We start from the raw sequence: 19,825 nt of genomic DNA, 5'->3' as shown, positions 1-19,825 counted from the left end.
GAAAGGGATGCCGTGAGTTTATTTGGCTTGGCAAAGGTCCAGCTTTTTGAACCGGAGGCAGGCAGAATCGGAGCGGAGCAAGAGCCAGCAGGCCCAACAGCAGGCCCCGGAGAGCAGGAGGTGCTGCTGTGCATCAGGTGGGCAGGAAGTGTGTGTGCGGTGTGTGTGTGTGTGTGTGTGTGTGTGTGAGTGTGTCACAGAGGGGAGGGGACCAAGGGGCAGGTGGACACTGGTGCAGCTTACTGGGAGCACTGGGCCCCTAGCAGGTGGATGCTCAGAGAATGGAAATTTGAAAAAAAGAGGGATTAGGAGGATGAAAGGAAGCTAAGGATTACTTGTCTCCTTTTCTCCACCAAGGATGGACTACGAGCCGTGGCTCTCATACCAAAACACCCATTACCGACTATAAGAAAAGAATTTAGAGGCCAATAAAACACTTTTCCAACCATGTAATTGATTTAAAGCAGTTTGCTTTTAGAAACCAAAGTTTCTGAATCTGAATCATTATTTGTTTTATATTTATACATTATTTATCTTAGCAGCAGTAATTAGAAAAGACCTCTAGTCTTTACCAAGAAATGTTAATTTGTTCATAATTATAGCTTCTTAGCTTCAACCAAATGATGGCTGTTTTCACTTATATTCTAATCCAAAGAGAGAAAGTGGAACATCCTTGTATTAGAAAATCATTAGCCCTACATTTATTCAGATTTTTGCACAAAGTTGAATTTAGGAATAATTCTTATCTGCTCTTTTGCTGACAGAAAGATGCAAATTAGCTTAAACATTAGCTGTTTTCACAGGGGAGCTGGCAGGAGAAACTCAGGATAAAGTAAGAGTCAAAAACATGGTTGTTTGCATCACATATACAGCTCCTCTGGAAAAACTTCAAGAGATTTTGAGGAGTTTTGTGCAGGTGATATGAACAAGGCTTTTATTTCAGAGGAAGTATTATGTGGATAGTGAACAGCTTCCTGTACTGCACAGAGCTGCAGGGTAGCACATCTTGGTGGGCAGCACTTCATTTAAATGCCACACCGCCTCACTTACATGCACAAGCTCCGTTGCTCCAGAAGTGGACCTCAGCTCATCTCTTACATTGTGTAGAAACTACGTCGTCTCATGTCTCATTCAGCAGTAAGTAAACTCACAGTATAAACTCCTAAAGTCATCAGTGACGCTCTTTGAGTGTGAGCTAGAGCACACAAGAGGTAGAGAACGAGCAGGGAGACAGGGAGGCGTCTGATTGGTTCATCAGATTGGTACCTTGTGGCAGACATTGGTCAAAGTTTTTACAGACTTACAAACTGATACAGATGATGGATTTTCTTTGTTTCTTTTTCAGAGAACATGAGTTATTAATTTCTGTCAGGACCTAAAGACAATTTACACCAACATCTTTAAAAAGTGAATCTGGAGGAAATTACCACCCCTGACATTAACTTGAAAAATAAACTCTTTTTAATGTATTTAAAGATTGCCTACTTTTATTTGCTTTCATGCATTTGGCCTAATTGGTTAATTAGCTTGCATTCCAGCTCTGCCTCATTTAAAAAATATTGTGTGAGATTGAATGTGTGTTCGCTATCCCATAACAATTCATAAATTCTGTAAAAGGTGACTTAAAGAGGACATATTATCCCCCTCCTCCACCTTTTCAAACAGTCCTCTGTGGTCTAAATAAAACATCTGTGCTTTGGTCAAAATATAACATGAATCAAGCACCAGAGGAGGTTTGTGACCCTGTATAAACCAGCTCTCTCAGAATGCTCCGTTTTGGTGTGTGTGTCTCTTTAAATGTAATGACCCCACCTGAGTTTCCCCAGTAGACATCACTCCTCTGTAGAAAGAATAAAAATGGCAGACCTGCTCAACAGTTTTGCTCTAGGCTGAAGATGGAGTCCATGGGTGGCGATATCAGGGGAGGGGATATTTTTTTTACCAGAATCCCACTGTGACATCACAAGGAGAGCAAATTTGAAACAGAGCATTTTTCTCTGTGTTGTAAGAGATTTATGCAGACCACAAACAAAGGACTGGATGGGTTTATTTCACATTTTGTGGGTCAGTAGACACTCACGTTACCAGATATATGTTCAAAAACACTGTCAAAGTTTTCATAATATGTCCCCTTTAACTCAATAAGGATGTGTTACACTTGAAAAGAAAATGTAAATTAATTCACCAACCTTTTCATCCCTGCGCTCATTACTTGTTGTACAAGCTGACAGCAATTATTTGAATTATTTAGAATAAGTCCTCTGCACCATTTCACTGAATGGATAATCTTGTCAAAGTATGGTCAAAATGACTCTCTTATATAGTTGTCATCCTCAGGACCCCATGCTGCTCAGGTTGTTTCTGTTGTTGTGTTCCGGTGAACATGACCTCTGCAGTGGATTATGGCACACAACATTATTAATTCATGTCCAGGAACGATGGAAGCGGCGCAAGCTTCCTCTGAGTATTGTCCATCTGTTAGCTGCCCTACTGTACACACACACTAATGCAATATGTGAGTTCTCAGGAGGCGGAGGGCCACTAATGGCCGTCCATGTGTTAACACTTCACACTATTTATCCGTGTAATAACACCGCCGTTAATTATAATTAGTGCCTTGTCGTTGCTATGAGATTTATCTGTCCCTGCAGGAGTGCAAGGTAAACAGCGAGTAAAAGTGTGACCTCGCCGGTTTTATTCGATCACCCTTGTGCCTGACAGCAATTCACCCTCTCACAAGACACCCCCTAACATGGGAGAAAACCTCACGTCTAATTGTGATTACTGTGTAATCTGTCTCCGAGGACTGCTATAGGCCTACACATCATTTTTTTTACACAAAGCTACAGATCATTTAATTTACTCCCAGGGAGCTTTCAGCATTAGCCTGTAATAGAAAAGGGAGATTGTTGCCAGATTTTCCAACACAAGTGCCTCTGTATCCTCATGAAACTAAAGCAGCAGCAATCATGTTTTCTTTATTGATCGCGTCTCATTCTTAATAAGCAGAAGGCTGCGCTTAAGTTGTTCAAAGTTCCCCAGGCAGATTAAGATATTACAGAGCAATATGTGATGATTTTTTTCAACCCTTGAGGTGGGCTCTCATCATTAAAATTTTCCACAAATCGTGCAGATCAGAGCTCCTGAAAGTACCTATAACTTCTGCATATTCCTTTCAAATTACCTTTAAATTGAGCACACATACAGATTCAAATGCACTGAGGGTGATACCTATACATTATGCTGCGTCCATCTGTCACTATGATGCTGTAATTGATGTGGCACAGACACACGCAACAACTCTTTCCTCCAAAACATAAATTATAAGGAAGAAAAAAAAAGGTGTTAAGACTCAGCTGTCGTGTAATGAAATGCGCCGAAATGGATCAGCTGCAGACACTTTACATAATAATTTCCTCTGTTTCTGAGGAGCGATGCATCAGTAGTGGACGAATAATAACACGCTCTATCATGTACTGTAAGACTCCTACACTACTACACACATGCAACATCTGAGCATCTCCGGGGACTGCTAATGTAGCCTATGTGTGTATGTGTGTGTGTGGCATTTGCTTCCCATCTTCAGCTCAAAAAAACACACAGCTGCTACAATAGACTGCAGTGTGAAGGTGGAGGGGTGTCTCTCTTTGATCTTTAAATACCCTCTAACGTTAAGGCACGCTTTGATTTTTTTTTTCCCTCCACAACTGTTGTGCAAAATGCAGACGCTCCCTTGAATCCTCCTCTCAGTACAGCGGAGAATGCAAGAACACCTATCCTCTCCTTTTTATTTTTTTTTTCTCTCTCTCTCTCTCTCTCTCTGTGTGTGTGTGTGTCTTCCTCCGGCAGCACCACCATCTGTCCCTTTCTTCCATTTCATGTGCTGGAGCAATATCCACACCCCTCTCATAGCAACAGCACAGCAGCGCCGCCGCCCCCCTCTCCTGCGCGCCTTGCAGTGGATTTTTCTTCCCCTGGATCTTCGCCTCGCACCATGCAGACGGTCCCTTGGCCCTCTCTCCGCCTGACGGTTCAGTGTTGCCCCCTCCCCCACCAGCCAGCCGTGCTCCTGTTTCACTCAAAGATGGCGTCGGCTCTAGAACCCCTTGGTCTGTGGCTGCATTTTTAAGGCTTGTTGTTGTCTCTATTACGCACGGGTTTGGCACCTTCTCCTCGGCGGGCTCGACACCAAATCCCGGTGAGTAAGCAGCGGAAGCCGAGTGGATGATAACAGATTTTGTTTTTTGTGTGTTTTCAAAAACGGGGCTGCTTCACCAGAGCGTCCCCCTCGAAAAGCAAGAACCGGACCCGCTCGGGCTTTCATCAGGGGGGAACCAGCGAGAGGGAGAGAGGGGGTACATAGGGAGGAGGGATGGTGCTTGGTGGGTGTTGGGGGTTACGGAGAGGAGGGGGAAGCCGAGGCCTAGCTCCTCGGCTCCAGAGGGCCTTGTCTTCGCAGCACCGCAGGCTCTAGCGTTACGTGGGAGGGAGAGGAAGTCAGCGAGGTGGGGACGCGTCTCTCGGAGAAGAGAGGGGAGGCCACACGGCGTGCAGGGCTGCAGAAACCGCGGCTACGATCTCTGGTGCTGTTTTTTTTTTTTTTTTTTTTTTGCACTTGCCTTCTTCTTAGCCGAGATGGCCGTCTACAAGTTGCATTGTGCCTCATTACAAGGCCGCAGTCGTAACATCTGAATGACCCTCACGGAAGACTACCTGGTGTGTTTTCTGTTTTTGTTTTTACGCGTTATCTGGAAATATCGGGGACGATGGCTAACTCCTGGTTTCCCTGCTAGCCGAGGGCGCTGGCTAACTCCTGGTTTCACGATCGTAACGTTAGCTTTAATTTCGGCTAGCGTGCTAAAACAACAGCTGTTTTTGTTGTCAGATACTCTTACTGACTAATAACACATCAGTGAGAGTAAACAGCACCTAACAATGCGGCAGCTGGCAGCTTTGATTTTTTTTTGAGCTAGCATCTGAAGCTAATGTTTGCTAACAAGTCTGTGTTTTGACTGCATCATGTTTACGTTAGCAACACATGTAGACACCTGCACAGCATGCATGTGTCCTTAAAGGATGTTTTTGTGTAAACTTATTGCTTAAACACTAACATTTCATGTGCTAGTTCTAGTGTTTAGAGCACTTTCACTTCACAAAACTCCCAGGCATCCAAAACACATTGTGCTCTAGTCATTATTCTATCACTTTGTTTATTTCTACTGTGTTGCAAGTAAATATTAATTTTAGACCACATTAGGGCTATTTTAAGTATGTTATTGTCTGCACAAAGTGAGGATTATGTTTTTCTCAGTGTAAGATGTGCACTCACAGGTGAGCAGGTGTGAAAGAAAATAGAAAATGAATGCTGCACGGATGAGAGACAGACAGAGTTTCTGCATGTTTGTTTGGTTTTTGCATGGGCTACGACTCACTGTAGTTAATTCAGGAAGAATGCTGCATTATATTTCTTATTGAACAATAGTAAAACATTTCAGGGGACCCCTATTCTATTTTCGATATGACCTCATATGGGGTCTGGACCCTGAGGTTGGGAAAGCCTGGTCTGCTTTATGAGTAAGGGACACAATATTAAGTTTGGAGCTGTGAATGTCGTCTATTTGAGCTGTACTTTATTATTAAGTAATTTCATAGTATTAAACCGCCTTACCCCCCCCCCCCCCCCCCCCCCCCAAAAAAAAAACGGACCCCTAAACTGACTGATTATACCTCCGTCCTCCACCTCACAATAATTTTGGATATTTTATTACAGAAAATAAATTTGAAAATGACCAAAAACAGTCACATTCTGTCGCTGTTAGGCTTTTACAGTTGAAATACTATTCCACTCTTAACCTGGGACCCCTTGTAACCCCCTTAGAGGGCTTTCACACTTGCAGAAAACTCCTGATATTTACAGGAGGGGCTGAATGTGTGAACGGAAACAGCCAAATGTTCACGAGGTCTTTATCCAGAGTTTTTCCTGACGGGTGGTGACGTTTATTCCATGCAATCGGTGCACGATGAAGACTGTTTTTGCGTGACCGCTACGGTCTCCGTGGATGTATACACTTTCTGTTCTCCAGTATGTTCTTCTCCACTCTTTTGTTCATATTTTAATTCTGTTGAACTATACATAGCATTGATTTAAAGACAAATATTCTGCTGTATAGTACTGTACAGCAGACTTTGTTGCTCGGTCCACCACTTCCTTGTTGTTGTTTTATCTCACGTCTTGCCTCAGGATCCCTGCACCCCTCCTGTCCGACAGGGATAGTGTCCCGCTGTGAGGTGCATGTGTGAACAAGCAAGCGAGGAGAATGTCAGGAGCAGTCCTCCTGAAGTTATGCATGTCAGACAGCAGCAACAGCGGTTGGAGCCTTTCAATATATGAATATTTCTTACTGTCCTTGACAGCTTCAAGCCGTTGTTTGTCTGCTATAGCTCTGAAGCATTGGTCAGGCTCATCTCTGTCTCTCGAGACAGAGGTGCGGAAGGCGTTTGTTGATCCACTGACCGGCTTAACTCATGTCTTCTTTTCTTCACATTGCTTTCTGTAGCTGCAAAGCTTCCTTTGTTGCTGTTTTATCCGTTCTTATGGCTACACCTGTGCGCTACAAGCTGAACTGAACATCACCATCAGTGAACAAAACTTATTTAAACACTTTTGATGCTAAATGTATATCTGATGCACGGGAGAGGGGCTGTGATTGGAGGACAGATGTCCCCTCTGCAGGCGTGATCAGTGCATGATGTGCTACTGGGGGTCTCTGATGATCTGATATGGGATCAGAAAAGTGTGGTCGAGTTATTACAGAGAAGTTACGGGACAAGGGGTGACCCGCTTTTGAAACCTTATTGATAAGGAATATGCTTAAAGTTAGTCGTAGAAAGTTCTTTTGGATACCTTTTGAGTTTTTTCCAATGAACTCCATGCTACAGGGAAACTGCATGCTTATTTACAAAACGGGTAGCAGGTGTCCATAAAGTGATGACATCTTTATTTCTTTGGGGTATTGTTGATGGTGCATGGTTTAACGTCATTGTTCTTTCTATGAGAGCATGAACAGCTTTGTTTATGTCTCTGACATTATTTTCCTTCTACATAGAAAATGTTTTGATTTTTTTCTCTGATATTTTTCTAACCCCTGTCTCTCTTTTTCTATTTCCTTTGTCTTTGCAGGATTCCTCATCCACCAACGTGCAATACTAGGCGTGCAGGGGATCAACCCCGGTTGCTCCCTGTGGTGAGAGATCTGCTCCGTCCCAGAGCCGAGAAGCCGAGACTACTGGAGAAGTAAAAGGACAGAACAGGAAGCGATTACGAGGAAACGCGGCGGCAAAAAAACAAACCTTGTGGAATGTTGTTTTCCTTCATCTTCACTGTATTTGACTCGCCTTGATCGTCGAAGCACTAATTTCATATCTCGGAGACCGTGATCATCGTCCAGAACATACATTGAGATCTGCCTGGTTGACATTTTTAAAAACTATTTATTGGGAGTTTGCCACAGGCGAAGCAGGAAACATCTTATTTTTGTGGAAGTCCTTCTCATCAGGATCTACTCCGACCTCCTTTGTGTACCGTGGAAGTTTAACTTGTTCATACACATCTGCTACTTCCTCCACCCCCCCTGCTTCTTGCCAGGGAGCTTCACCTGGCTAGGAGTGGGTGGTGGGTAGACTGCATTTCCCCGGGTGGAGGGTTGGGTGGGGTTTGTGCTATGGTCAGCTGTTTATTACCGTGCTGCTCATACTCAGCTTCTGAGGGACTCTCCGTACGACCCCAGGACAAGGGATAGTAAGCAGGCAGAGGGCAACAAGGAGGAGGAGGCGGCGCTACGGCGCAGGCCAGGTGTTTCCTTGGCTAACAGTCTCTATTTTTGTGTGTGGTCATTGCGGTGAGGCCCCCCCGCCCACACTCAGACCACAGCCATGGTGAAACTGGCAAACCCAACGTACACACAGTGGATCTTAGAGGCCATCAAGAAAGTGAAGAAGCAGAAGCAGCGACCGTCAGAGGAGCGCATTTGCAATGCCGTCTCCATGTCCCACGGCCTGGACCGCAAAACGATCCTGGAGCAGTTAGAACTCAGCGTGAAGGATGGCACCATTCTTAAAGTTACTAACAAGGGTCTCAACTCTTACAAGGACCCGGAGAACCCTGGGCGCTTGGCTCCGCCCAAGTCCAAAAGTAGTGGCAGCTCTGGAGGAGGAGGAGGCGGCGGCAGCAGCGAGAGAAGCAGCAGTGGAGGAGGAGGAGGAGGAGGAGGTGGTGGTGGTGGCAGCAGTGGTGGCGGCTCCCACTCCCATTCTCACTCCCACTCCCATTCCCATTCCCACTCCCACTCCCATTCAGGGAAGAAACCGGGACTCGACTGGAACAAGTTGATCAAGCGGGCTCTAGAGGGGCTCCATGAGCCCGGCGGCTCCGGCTTAAAGAACATAGAGCGCTTTCTCAAATGCCAGGCTGATGTGGCGGCCTACTTATCGGGCAGTGGCTCCATGGGGCCCGGTCTCTTCCACCAGCAGCTGAGGGTCGCCCTGAAGAGGGCTGTTGCTCACGGACGCGTGGCCAAGCAAGGTCCACTGTTCCAGCTCATCAGCCGCAGCAGCACCCTGGACGATGGGACCGGCACGGTGTCTCTGGAATCCCTGCCACCTGTGCGGTTGTTACCCCACGAGAAAGACAAGGTATTGTACCTGCCACAAACAAACATAACAAACTCTGTGCTCACCGTAGACATCCACACTGATTGTAAACACCCGGTCACATTTGATGTCTGCATTATCGGGCATGTATGCTCCTGACTTCTGTCGTTAACAGAAAAGACAAGATGCATGCTCAGAAAACAAATAGGTGTTGGTCACGTTGGTGTGGTTTGTGTGCGAGAGGATCCCTGATATCTGTAACAACTGTAAGTGCTTCATCAGCAACAAGACAAGAGGGTGTGTTCCGTGTTTTAACACTTTTTTAAAAGCAACACAGAAAGCAGATGAGAAAGCTTCAAAAAGACCCCCCCTCTTTTTGCAATCGACACAACATACAAACCTCTTGGATTACACCCCTGCAGCACACACAAAAGGGTCCAGATCCAGATCCACCAGCTGGGAATACCAGAGGCTTTGACTCTGCATTTCCTCTGCTTGTTCATGTTGGTCATGGTCTATATGGCTGTTATTCACTACAGTGCAGTGAGGTCTTTGACAGAGTTTTCATTCCCCATATGGTGCACGGCTTTTCACCAGATTTTTGTTAGACTTTCTAGAGACGAGAAAGATGTTATGAGTTTGTGTTGTGGCGGCCAGGGGTATCACATTTGAAGTCACACACTGAACCAAATGTGTTAGTGTTTCTCCAGATTGTCCAAATCCCAGGAGTGAGTGTGTGTGCTCTGTGGCCCAGGGGAGCACTACTAGTGCTGGGTGGGCCTCTGGTGGGCCGGTTCTAAGTGATGCTGGTGGAGGAAGAGGTCAGGGATGTGAGAGTCACATGGCTCCCAGCCTCCAGCAGCGAGTGTGGACCAGCTGCGGGGCTGCTCCCTGTCAGTAGCTGTCAGGAGATGAGAGGAAGAAGGAGAAAAAAGAGGGGAAGGGGAGGAAACTCAGACGAGAGAGAGAGAGAGAGAGAGTGGTCTGTAGTAGTGCCAGAGGAAGAGGCCTGGATGACGCAAGCTAAGGGCTTCTGTAACCAGAAAGAAAAAGAGCAAGCAGCCAACACGGGCGGGAGAAGAAAGCGAGGGAGACAGAAAGAGTTAAGAGGGAGAGGCAGACATGCAGGCGACAGAGGAGAGAGGGAACACACCCACTTTTGTAACCTGATCAGAGAGAGAGCAATCGGCCGCTGCCCTCTGCTTTCTCAGGGCTGCAGACACTCGCACATGAAACCATACGGCTGCATGCAACGAAACCAACACAGAAAAGCATCTTACATGACCAAACACACCCACGCAGTTCACATGTCATGAATCCTCTTACTACTAAAGATGCATGCAAACATACTTGTAAATAAACCCGTCGGAGCTACACACGACTGTCTGTGCCAACATCGTGACCCATCATCGGGTCATATATCACTCAGGATATCAGACCGCCAGTATATCCTGCAGACGCTAGACCGGCCCTAAACACTGTTTTGACTGGCTGCTGGCTTTATCTGGCCCCTGTGTGGGTGTGAGTGTGTGTACAAGTCTGTGCAGCAACAGAAAAGCTCCTGGTAAAGATGCACGCAAACACACACACACACACACACAAAGTAGGATTAGCCTAGAGAGCAGGCTGGAGTCACATCTAACACAGTGACCTGCTTGGCTGCAGATGGCCTACCTCCTAAGACGAGCCGAGAGCAACCTCCTCTCTCTCTCTCTGACTCGGGCTCAGATCAGCCAGCTGCCTCACAGAACCACATGACGAGACGAGCGCTGTGACCTTAAGCATTGTGACAATAACGGGAATACAGTGTTTCTGTAGGAATTAATCTGTGTTGTTGATTGCACCAGTAAAAGTTTCTGCAGTTTCACACCCAACACTGAGAAAAAAACGGACTTATGGCACACCGTTTTGCTTTAGCCCCTTTTCCAACAAGCGGTCCGGTTCAGTTCGGTTCGGTAAGGTACCCATTTGTTGGCGTTTCCACCGTCAAATGTTGGAAGTGGTACCAAAGTAAAGGATACATACCGTTGTACTTTTTTGGTACCCTTCTGTTGGGGTGCCAAGGGTACAGATCCGACCCTAAAGGGTCCCGTTTGTTTACTGTGTCCCTCTTCTTCTTGAACGTTTAACTCAGGGGTCTCTAACCTTTCTTCATCTGAGAGCTACTTGCATCACATTGCTTGCATTTATTTACACAGCACACATCAGCTAATAAAGCTACTGTTTGTACACGTGTGAAATTGCAATAAGCCAATGTATCAAGGTCCAAGAAAAAAAAAAACATGAATATTTTACTCTTCTTAATGTGCCACATAGTCAGCTATGTTGCTGAAAATTCACAATATCCAAGAAAACATGACACTTTACACCTGTTTTTATGAACCAAATATATGAATAGTGCGAAGAGGTGCATTTACTGTTGTCTGATTTTTAAAAAAAAAAGAAATGTTTAAACACAATCAGTCAGTCAACTGAAAACCTGCCCGCGAACAGCGAGTTACCTGTTGGAGACCCCTGGTTTAATTAATAGCGGGCTACACTGTCTTTGGCTGCTATGATGATGTCACACTATAACATAGCTGATGCGGCTATCTCCATCCGGCTTACACTCCGCTTACCAAATAAGGGAACATTTGGCTGTGGAAGCACAAGCAAGTTCAGGGTTTACTGTACTGAACCAAACCGGACCGCTTGGTGAGAAAGGGGCTTTGAGAACCCCCTCCGGTTTCACAAAGCAATTATTATTAAGTAAAATATAAAGGACCTTAAAGGGACGCACTGTCGTTTGAAAGTTTCATCTTGAAGCATTGGTGGGGCGTCAAGGAGCAGCTGCAGCAGTGTGGACGTTGACATTTGCGTTTGGTGTTCACACACGCCTGTCTACCCTTTCCTCTTGTGATGTTACCTCCAGAGGATGCAGCTATATTGCTGCTCAATCACATGTGTTATGCGAGTGACTGTTGGGTGTGTATTTGATGTATGTGATCGTGGTGCATGCTTCAAAGAGATTGTAACTGCGCACAGGAGAGACAGAGCCTGCTTGTTTGCACGATCGCTCTCCTCTTCTACTCTCTCTTCCACTGATGCATCATTGCCTTACTGCCCTGCGTGATTGCAAACAGTTATGACTTCACAAGGAAAAGGCGGGAGAGAGAGAGAGAGCGAGAGAGAGTGAGAGTGTAAGTGTAGGATGGGGGGGGGGAGTAAAATCAAAACAAATGGCCAAGCACTGGCTTTGACCCCATTTGCTGGGAGATTTGTGTACTCAACATGCTCATGTTTGTGTCAGAGCGCTCCATTCAAACGGGATCTGAGACCTTATTTCCGTCTCCCCCCCTCCTCACCCTAATAGGGTGCCATTGCCAGGTCATGAAGGGGGAGTGAACGGGTGAGTGAAGTCAACCAGGGGTCACGGGTATATAGATGGCAAACCTCATTGCTTCCCTGAGCGCCCGTTAGCAGTATGAGGCTACGGCCATTAGGTGGGATGGGTTCGACGCTGTGCTTGTGTGTGTGTGTGTGTGTGTGTGTGTGTGTGTGTGTGTGTGTGTGTGTTGTTCATCCCGTCATAATAGAGAAGAGCGATTTCCCTGCCCCACGGTTGCCCTCTCCTCAACAGCTGGAGTGGGGTGAAGCAGAGTTCTCGATGTTGATGACGTGTAGTGTCACGGTGATGACGTGTGAAACAAGTGACTCGGGGAACCACACACACACGCTTTCTGCTTGTACGCAACGTTAAAGAAGTGGTGATTTCCCTCCTAAAGAAAACGTCCCACTGACCCCTTAACAAACATCCTGCAGCTAATGGTTCCTGCTACTGTAAGCAACTCTACTATTACAAGCCATAATAGATCTTTTTATGCACAGTGATGTGTTTGCGTTGGTTTATCCCCCGACAGTCGGCCGTTTAACAGCACGTTATGTGTTTGCTCAAGGTGAAGACATCATGTGACACCACTTGGAGGGCTGGGAATACAACATGTCCTCACACATTGATTATGTGCTGCGGGTGAAACCTGCTTCTTCATCCTTTCTCTCTCTTTCTTCCCGTCCCCCCCTCTTTCTGCCCCATGACATTTTGGAGTCAGAGGAGATGGTTTTGTGTGCATGCTGCATGGATGGAAACATTCTCATGGTTACCACTAGGCCACAGCATTTCTGGGGGAAATGACTAAGCTGGTACTCATGAAGTGGGTTCTTTTAAATCTGACTCAGAGAAGTTGTAACACAATGTGCCCAAACGTTTCTATTTATCCAGAGCCCTCTCCTCAATCGACACATTTTCAGATCCTGATGAGACGACTGTAAACTCACATCGCTCAGCTACCACAGGCCGACTTCCTGTGTAACATTAAATGATGTGTACAAGCAGAGAAAACAGCTGATCTATAATGAGATGTTTGTTTTGTTTTGGTAGTCTCTGGAGTTCTGCTCAGGTTGAAGAAAAAAGACATTTCACTACTCTCAAACTTTAAAGAACTTCCAGATTCAAAAAGTGTTTTTTGTCACAGGCTCTTTAGTTGGACATCACATTTTTTTTAAAGTTTAGGTTGGGTTCATTATGCCTTTTGTTACGGCCCTCCTGCCAGCAGGACTTCTTGTTGTGCTTTGTCCTTCTGTCCCTATTAGTATTCGAAATTTGTCACTTTTTGAAGGTCTCGTCTCGGAATCAAAAACATTTTTACATGTCTCGGTCTCAGACAGAGCAGACTCCAGATATTAAATCAAGACTAGTCAAGACCACCACGTCGTCACTGATTAGAAGAAGAACTAAGTCAAGTCAATATTTTCAATCTCATACGCTGTTTCTAAAAACTGTCTTTAAATCATTAGGAGCCTGACAGATATCACTTGGTCTATATTAGTATCTGAAATGAGCCAATCACCGACATGATGCTGTCTATGAATATGTTTTTATTTGATATTCTTCTTCTTTCAAACTTGCAAACACTGCACGAGATGATTAATGAATATTTTAATGATGTAGTTTGTTCAGCAGGCAGTGCTCAATATCCTCACCTCAGTCTGCAGCACATGTCAGACTGTGATCTGCACTAGACTTGGTTGACAATGTTACACATGCATTGTTGTTTCAAAGTGCAAAGTTAGGGATGCACTGATGCATATCGGCACATCAGCAGATACTGTGGCATGAACCGACGACCCTTGCAGTAGGGATACACCAACCTACCGATTCAGAGAGAGGTTTTTTATCGGGCAGATGAAGTCACCTGTTGGACAAAATCTGACTTGTTTTTATTGTAAAAACATGAGAGAAAATGTTTGTATTGTGGGAGTCTGACCCCAAAAGAAGTCATGAAACAAACATCGGCCCTGATTTTCTCTGCAAAATCCCTGAGGTCTATTTTCATTCCTGCAGGAAACTTGACTTTATCTTTAATCTGTTTAACTCCCCCCCTCCTCCCCCCCCCCTACAGTCAGTTTCAGTTTCCCTCTCGAACATCCTGCCTTCTTTAGGCTCTAGTGATGTGATCTGTGTGTCACATGCAGAACACAGGCTGAACTGTGTGTTTTAAAAAGAGTCAAAGCTTTTGCCAGCCTCAGTTTTGGCCATCATGTGTCTTTTCAGCACAGGTGTTCCACTTTGACCCTCCTGGCTGCAGAAGAACAACCAGGAGCAGCTGCACGCCAGCCAAGAGTCTATAGAAACAGCATTAGCTGAAAGTGTCAGCGCCCAGGGGGGGAGCAGTTACCTCGAGCTCACCGGTGACTATGATGTGAATGGCTTTTGGCACGAGATGTGTTGCTGCACGAGGCAGTGCGTACGGCTAACCTTGCCGCCTCGCAAAATAGAGCCAATGTGTTGAGCAGCTGTGGAAGTGACGGCTGGAGTGTGGCCAGCGCCGCTCCGTTTGATGCAGTGATTTAGCTCGCTGCTCGCTGGCTAACCCCGACTTTAATGGAGGATGATGCTTGGGCTGAAGGGGAGGGCATGTTGGCACAACACAAAGGTCCTCCTCGGGCGGATGTAGATGTCATATGGAAATGTGGAACCAGGTAATTAAGGATATCAAGGGTGGTCAGTGCTGCTGTGATTTCAGATTGGTAAGAACACTGACCGACGATGCGATGATTCTTGTGCATCTCATGACTTACGTGCTGTAGCGGTGATCAATATGTTTCTGTTCAAGGTGGGGGGCAACCGTAAAGGAAATGCAACGAGGTGGTGTGTGAGATTTGGCTCCCATATTAATGAGATCCTTGACTTGAGACCAAACAAGGACAGCAGCCCCTGCTCCCCCCCCCCCTTGTTTTCCAATTGCCTTTTTATCCCCTCCCCTTTTCCTCCCCCCCCTTCTCCATTTCTTCTTCCCCTCTCGCCCTTCCTCCATTGTTTCCCTCCTTCCTGACTTACTCTCGTGTCCTCTGTCTCGGGATAACAGGAGCCAGTTTATAAAAAGGGGGAAACTAGGCCACCACTAGTTGTTTTCTATACCCTATTATCTGCTTCTACAAGGTCTCAGACAATGCTGCACGGAGGCCTCCAGTATTTATTTCAACCGCTGCAGGATTTAGAGTGTGAAAAATGTTCAAGCTGGGTCACTCTAGTGCGCCCTTACACGGCTGTATAGGTGTGTGTTTTGCGTGGGTGTGTGTTTTTGGAGGAACCTGTTATCTGTAAGTCATGTTTGTTAGACATTTCGAGTCCACCCAGTCGATGCAGCTAGTTGCTAACGGTTGCCACGAGGCGTGTCTTCTTGGCTCAGAGAAAGGATGTGTTCCTGGATCTTCCCTTTCATTGGGGAAAAAAAAAGAAGAGCAGCACATGCCAAAACATGAACACACAGGCTTTAAATAGGCACCCACACAAACACAAACATCTTGAGTCAAATGTCGGCCAGGACACTTGACTCCAACAGCCAGTGGATGTGAGACATTTCTAGATTGGCGCTTTGGTGTGTGAGAGCGGTCCTGGCAGCCGGCGCTGGCAGAGGTAGAAAAAGGTTGAAACGAGGAAGGGGGGAAAAAATGGCTCTCAGGAGGAATTTGAGGATTGCGTTTCGCCCGTCCCAATATCCCCTGTGCATGGAGGGGAGGATTAGCTTTTCATTTTTTTAGTATCTGTGGGGGATTAATTTACAGTGGCGGCCAGTAACTGAAGCCGTACTGTAACGCGTGTCTCTATACAAGCATGTCTGTGTGTGTGTGAAAGGAAACGCTCACTCGCAGCTTGTGTTTACTCGAGCGGGAGCAGTTGACCCCTCCCTCTCTCCAGTGAGGAAAGGGTTAAGCGTCAGGAATGATTGAGGTGTTGGTCTCATGCACGCTGCTCAGAGGACTGCAGCTGTAAATTCTCTCTGTCTCTTTCTTTATACTTTACATTTCCTTCACTCCTTTGCCCTCCGGCTGCTTATTTTTGTCCTCGCTCTGCTTTCTCTTCCTTCATGAAGCTGATTTCCATTTCTCTTATGGGACATGCTTTGGTTGGGTTTGTTTATCCTGCTATCTCCACCAGGAATTCAGATCATATGGAGATTAGGAGATGATCCAGTTAAATCAATTGGCATGATCACAATTTCACAACTGTCTAACCTGTGAGAATGCAAAGCCCCTCTCTTCACCTTTCATCCTCTCTCTCTCTCTCTCCCTCACACCACACCTTTTGTTTCCCCCTCCTCTCTCTCTGTCGTCGTGCTGTTTTGCGGGTGGGTAGAGGTGTAGCGGGAGGTGTTTGAAGCCGCCTTAGTCAGAAGGAAATGAACCCAATAAATCAAGCTCTTGCCCCTGTCTCCTCGCTGCCTCCACGGCTCTCTGCAGCTCCGTGCTCTTCCACTGTTGTCCTGTAGAAAAACTCATTACACCATGAATCCTCAGAGGTTGTTTTGTTTGCGTTATTATTATTCTCATTAAAAGTAAAAATGAATTGATAAATGTCTGACAGGCATGGTGTGACCTTAAGCGCCTACCTCCGCGTGCTAATAAATACATTTTTCAAGGATTATTTATCTCACTCAGTCGCCAGGGATGTTCAAGACAAACTTTTTAAAAATGTTACAATGATCCGGACGGCTACTCTCTAGCTTCATGTTAATAAATAAAGTTAAAGGATGAAAGTTGTGTTACAGCGTGTCTAAAATGAGCTTGATTCTGTTGTTTCCTATTGAAGTGTCCGAACAGCCCTTGAGCGACGCAGCACATCACAACACACCGTTTTAAGACTGACGCCCCTTTTCTATTTTCCTCTCTGTCGCTCACATACTCAGACGAGGAACGAGAGAGGAGAACTCTGCACAGCACTGACACTTGCTTTTCTCACACAGCAGAGCTTGTTGTATATAGTGGAGATAACCGTGCATTAATAATATCCACATCACTGATTGAGATGTCAACACCAGAGAAAACGTAATTCTGCTCACCGTGAGCCGTTTATTGACGAGCATCTGAGTGTTGGTGATTTGCTTTTGTTTTTTTGTCAACAAAAAGCGCTTCAGTTTGTCCACCTTCAAAATAAGAGTCTCTGTCTCCCTGCATGTTAAATGTAGACTTACAGGAGACGCTGCTGCCGTCACATACATGACGCTCATTTATGCGAGGCAGGTTTGAAATGAGAGTTCCTGCTAACAGACATCAGCTTGTTAAGGCTTTGGCCACATTTGCAGAGCGTTAACGGAGCAGATGTGCCGCTGATTGTTTACTTTTAGCAGCTACACCTGAAGCTCACACCATGAAGTGTCCTGTCCTCACTCCTACTGCCCTCGCTCATTTAAAATGATGAACATGATGGGATGCTAAATTTATCTGGTAACATTTACTTTTCAAAAATTGCAAAATATTCCACAAAAAGGAAAATTGCAATACCATTTTTTTTCTAATATGGTTCATCCCTAAGTTTGAATAAATCTGTTTTTTGTTGTGCTGGTTAAACATTCATTTGACGCTTTTGGCCACACTATGAGGTTGACTTAAAAAGTCTGACCTGTGCGCTCCGGGACTTTGTTGTAAGCAGTGTTTTCTTTTTGTTTGTGCACAAGTCTTCTCAAATGTGGAGGTTCTTCTCCTGTCGTGATACTCCCTACGCTCGGTTACCTGCTACAATGTTTCTACGCTGACATCTCGTGTGGGAAACAAACCAAGCATAGGAGTTTAGTATTTTGGGCAAAGCGTCCCATCAGATCATAGAAACCTCTTTACTTTTTCACATGCCTGCTGGCAAACATCAGCCCAGATGTCATGGTGTTTGGGCTTGCTGCTCTAACATACAGATGTGGATGAAGTCAAGCAACAGATCTTCCATCCAGATCTTCCATATCAGCCTATTTCTTAAAGCTCCAATCAGTAAGATGTGTAGAGAATGAAATGATAAAGTTACCTTACTATATAATCTGATCATTAAGGAAACATGCTATGTTGAAGTGTTGGCTTCTCTGACAACAATGCAGCAGCCAGTATGTCCTCCTTCTAACTTTAGATTCTGCTCCTGAATGCTCTGGATTTGTTTGGACCAGAGAAGGTAGGAGGTTTTAAGACACACCCACACGGCCGTTTTGGACGCCCCTCTGTTTGTCAGATATGAGAGCAGTTATCAGGTCAACAGGTGTTGCAGTGATGGAAGCGGGTCAAGAGAAGTGATTCAGATAGAAGTGATTGTACCCGACCTAAAAAGCCTCTGCATGTTTCTAATAAGCTCCACGAGCAGAAACATGCTCAAACTAGGATCAATATTGGAGATGCTTTTGAAAAATGGAGAGAGGTTAGAACACAGAAAGGTTTACAGACCCATGCAGAGCTGGATAAACACTGAAGCTTCAGAGTCCACCACATGGTGGCTCCAGAGAGGAGGGGGAGGGGAGACAGCTCTCTACAATGTTTAGAATTTAGACTGCAGTACCTATTTTAAACACTTGGTGTCAGAGTTACATATTGCTTTTTTAAGTTCCCTTTTGCATGTCAAAGCATGATATGTTTGAGTTAATTTGCGTTACTTGACACAAGTCTTGCAACATGGCGCCAACCCTCCACATCACCTTCAATCCCTCTGCATGCAAACCGTCTTCACGCAGCTCAGTGAAAGACTTCTAAACATGACTATCTGCACTGAGACTGATATCAGCAGCTCGTTACTTTGCCTGAGTTTGCCTCGATTTGTCGGATTTGTTTTAGCTTTTAAAATATGATCCATGTCAGAGAATCTCAGTTGAAAAGGTCAAAAGGAGAATTTGAGTCGACTAAGCCTTGCATGCTGCCCAATAAACACAGACCTGCCATTCGATGCTACGAAATCATTTGTAGAGAGCTGACATTTATGTGAAAGTTTTAAATATATTTATGCTTCAGTTCTGACTCCAACACACATTTGACTTCAGTGTTTGACACCGATGCTCGGCAGTAAACACAAAGTGCTGCTGAAAATAACTTGGTGGTAAACTCTAAAGTAGCAGTAAGCCACCACTTCCCCTCAGGGCTTCCAGGCTCCAGAAACTTTCAAGGAGAGTCAACCCCCCGCTCGCTGCCCCCTCCCCCTTCTGTTTGTTCCTGTGTGAAGTGCACCTGCAGGGCTTTAGGGATGTGATTTTTCAGCTTCATTGGACACACTGTTTCTATTTGATGTGGAGCAACATGTGGAGTGTTTTCCCCGGACACAAACGTGGTTTTTGTTTTGGCTACGTTTGCAAATCAGATGATGTGTTTCCCTTGGGTCTGAGCACACACAGTATTTGTAGACTCCCTTAGATATTGCACATAACCCAAGTGCCAAGAAGAGACGACGCGTTGTATTAGAATTATTGTGGTTTTGCACCTGCAAAGTTGTTTTTTTGTGCAAAAAATGTTTTTTCACTCTGACTTTTTCCAGAGTATCTCCTGCCTGCCCATTTAGTCCAAGTGAGTTGATGGAGCAGGATATAGTCAGGAGAATTCACCTCAAGCGAGCGGGAGGGGGTGGTGACCTTTATATCCTGTGATCGGTGCACGACCATAGACTGTCTGCACACGATCACTATGATAGTCACCCACTGTGAGGTGCATGTGTGAACAACCAGATCAGGAGGATGTCAGGGTCAAGTCCTCCTGAAACGCTCTAGAGATTTCCAGATGTGCATATGTGAAAACGGCTGCAGCCTCTGATCAGGCGACAAAAGGAGTCAGCGGAGACCTCCGGCACAATATGGCAGCTTCTAACATGACCCGTCACATTAATAATGCAATCACAGTGGCT

The 19,825-nt window shown here is 45.5% G+C and overlaps 1 protein-coding gene across 2 annotated transcripts in view; it reads left to right on the top strand.

The window, feature by feature from the left end:
* Window positions 1-4,040: 4,040 nt before the first annotated feature.
* kat6a (K(lysine) acetyltransferase 6A) overlaps window positions 4,041-19,825 on the top strand; it is a 38,876-nt gene continuing 23,091 nt past the window's right edge. For both annotated transcript variants that reach the window (XM_020654810.3, XM_020654808.3), the window contains exons 1-2: window positions 4,041-4,198; window positions 7,181-8,691. In XM_020654810.3, coding sequence (XP_020510466.2) covers window positions 7,933-8,691 — 759 coding nt within the window. In that variant the 5' untranslated portion in view covers window positions 4,041-4,198; window positions 7,181-7,932. The remainder of the gene's footprint in view (window positions 4,199-7,180; window positions 8,692-19,825) is intronic.

The sequence above is a fragment of the Labrus bergylta genome, chromosome 2 (assembly GCF_963930695.1).
Source record: "Labrus bergylta chromosome 2, fLabBer1.1, whole genome shotgun sequence".
Lineage (NCBI taxonomy): Eukaryota > Metazoa > Chordata > Actinopteri > Labriformes > Labridae > Labrus > Labrus bergylta.
This window is presented reverse-complemented; position numbering and strand designations above follow the sequence as displayed.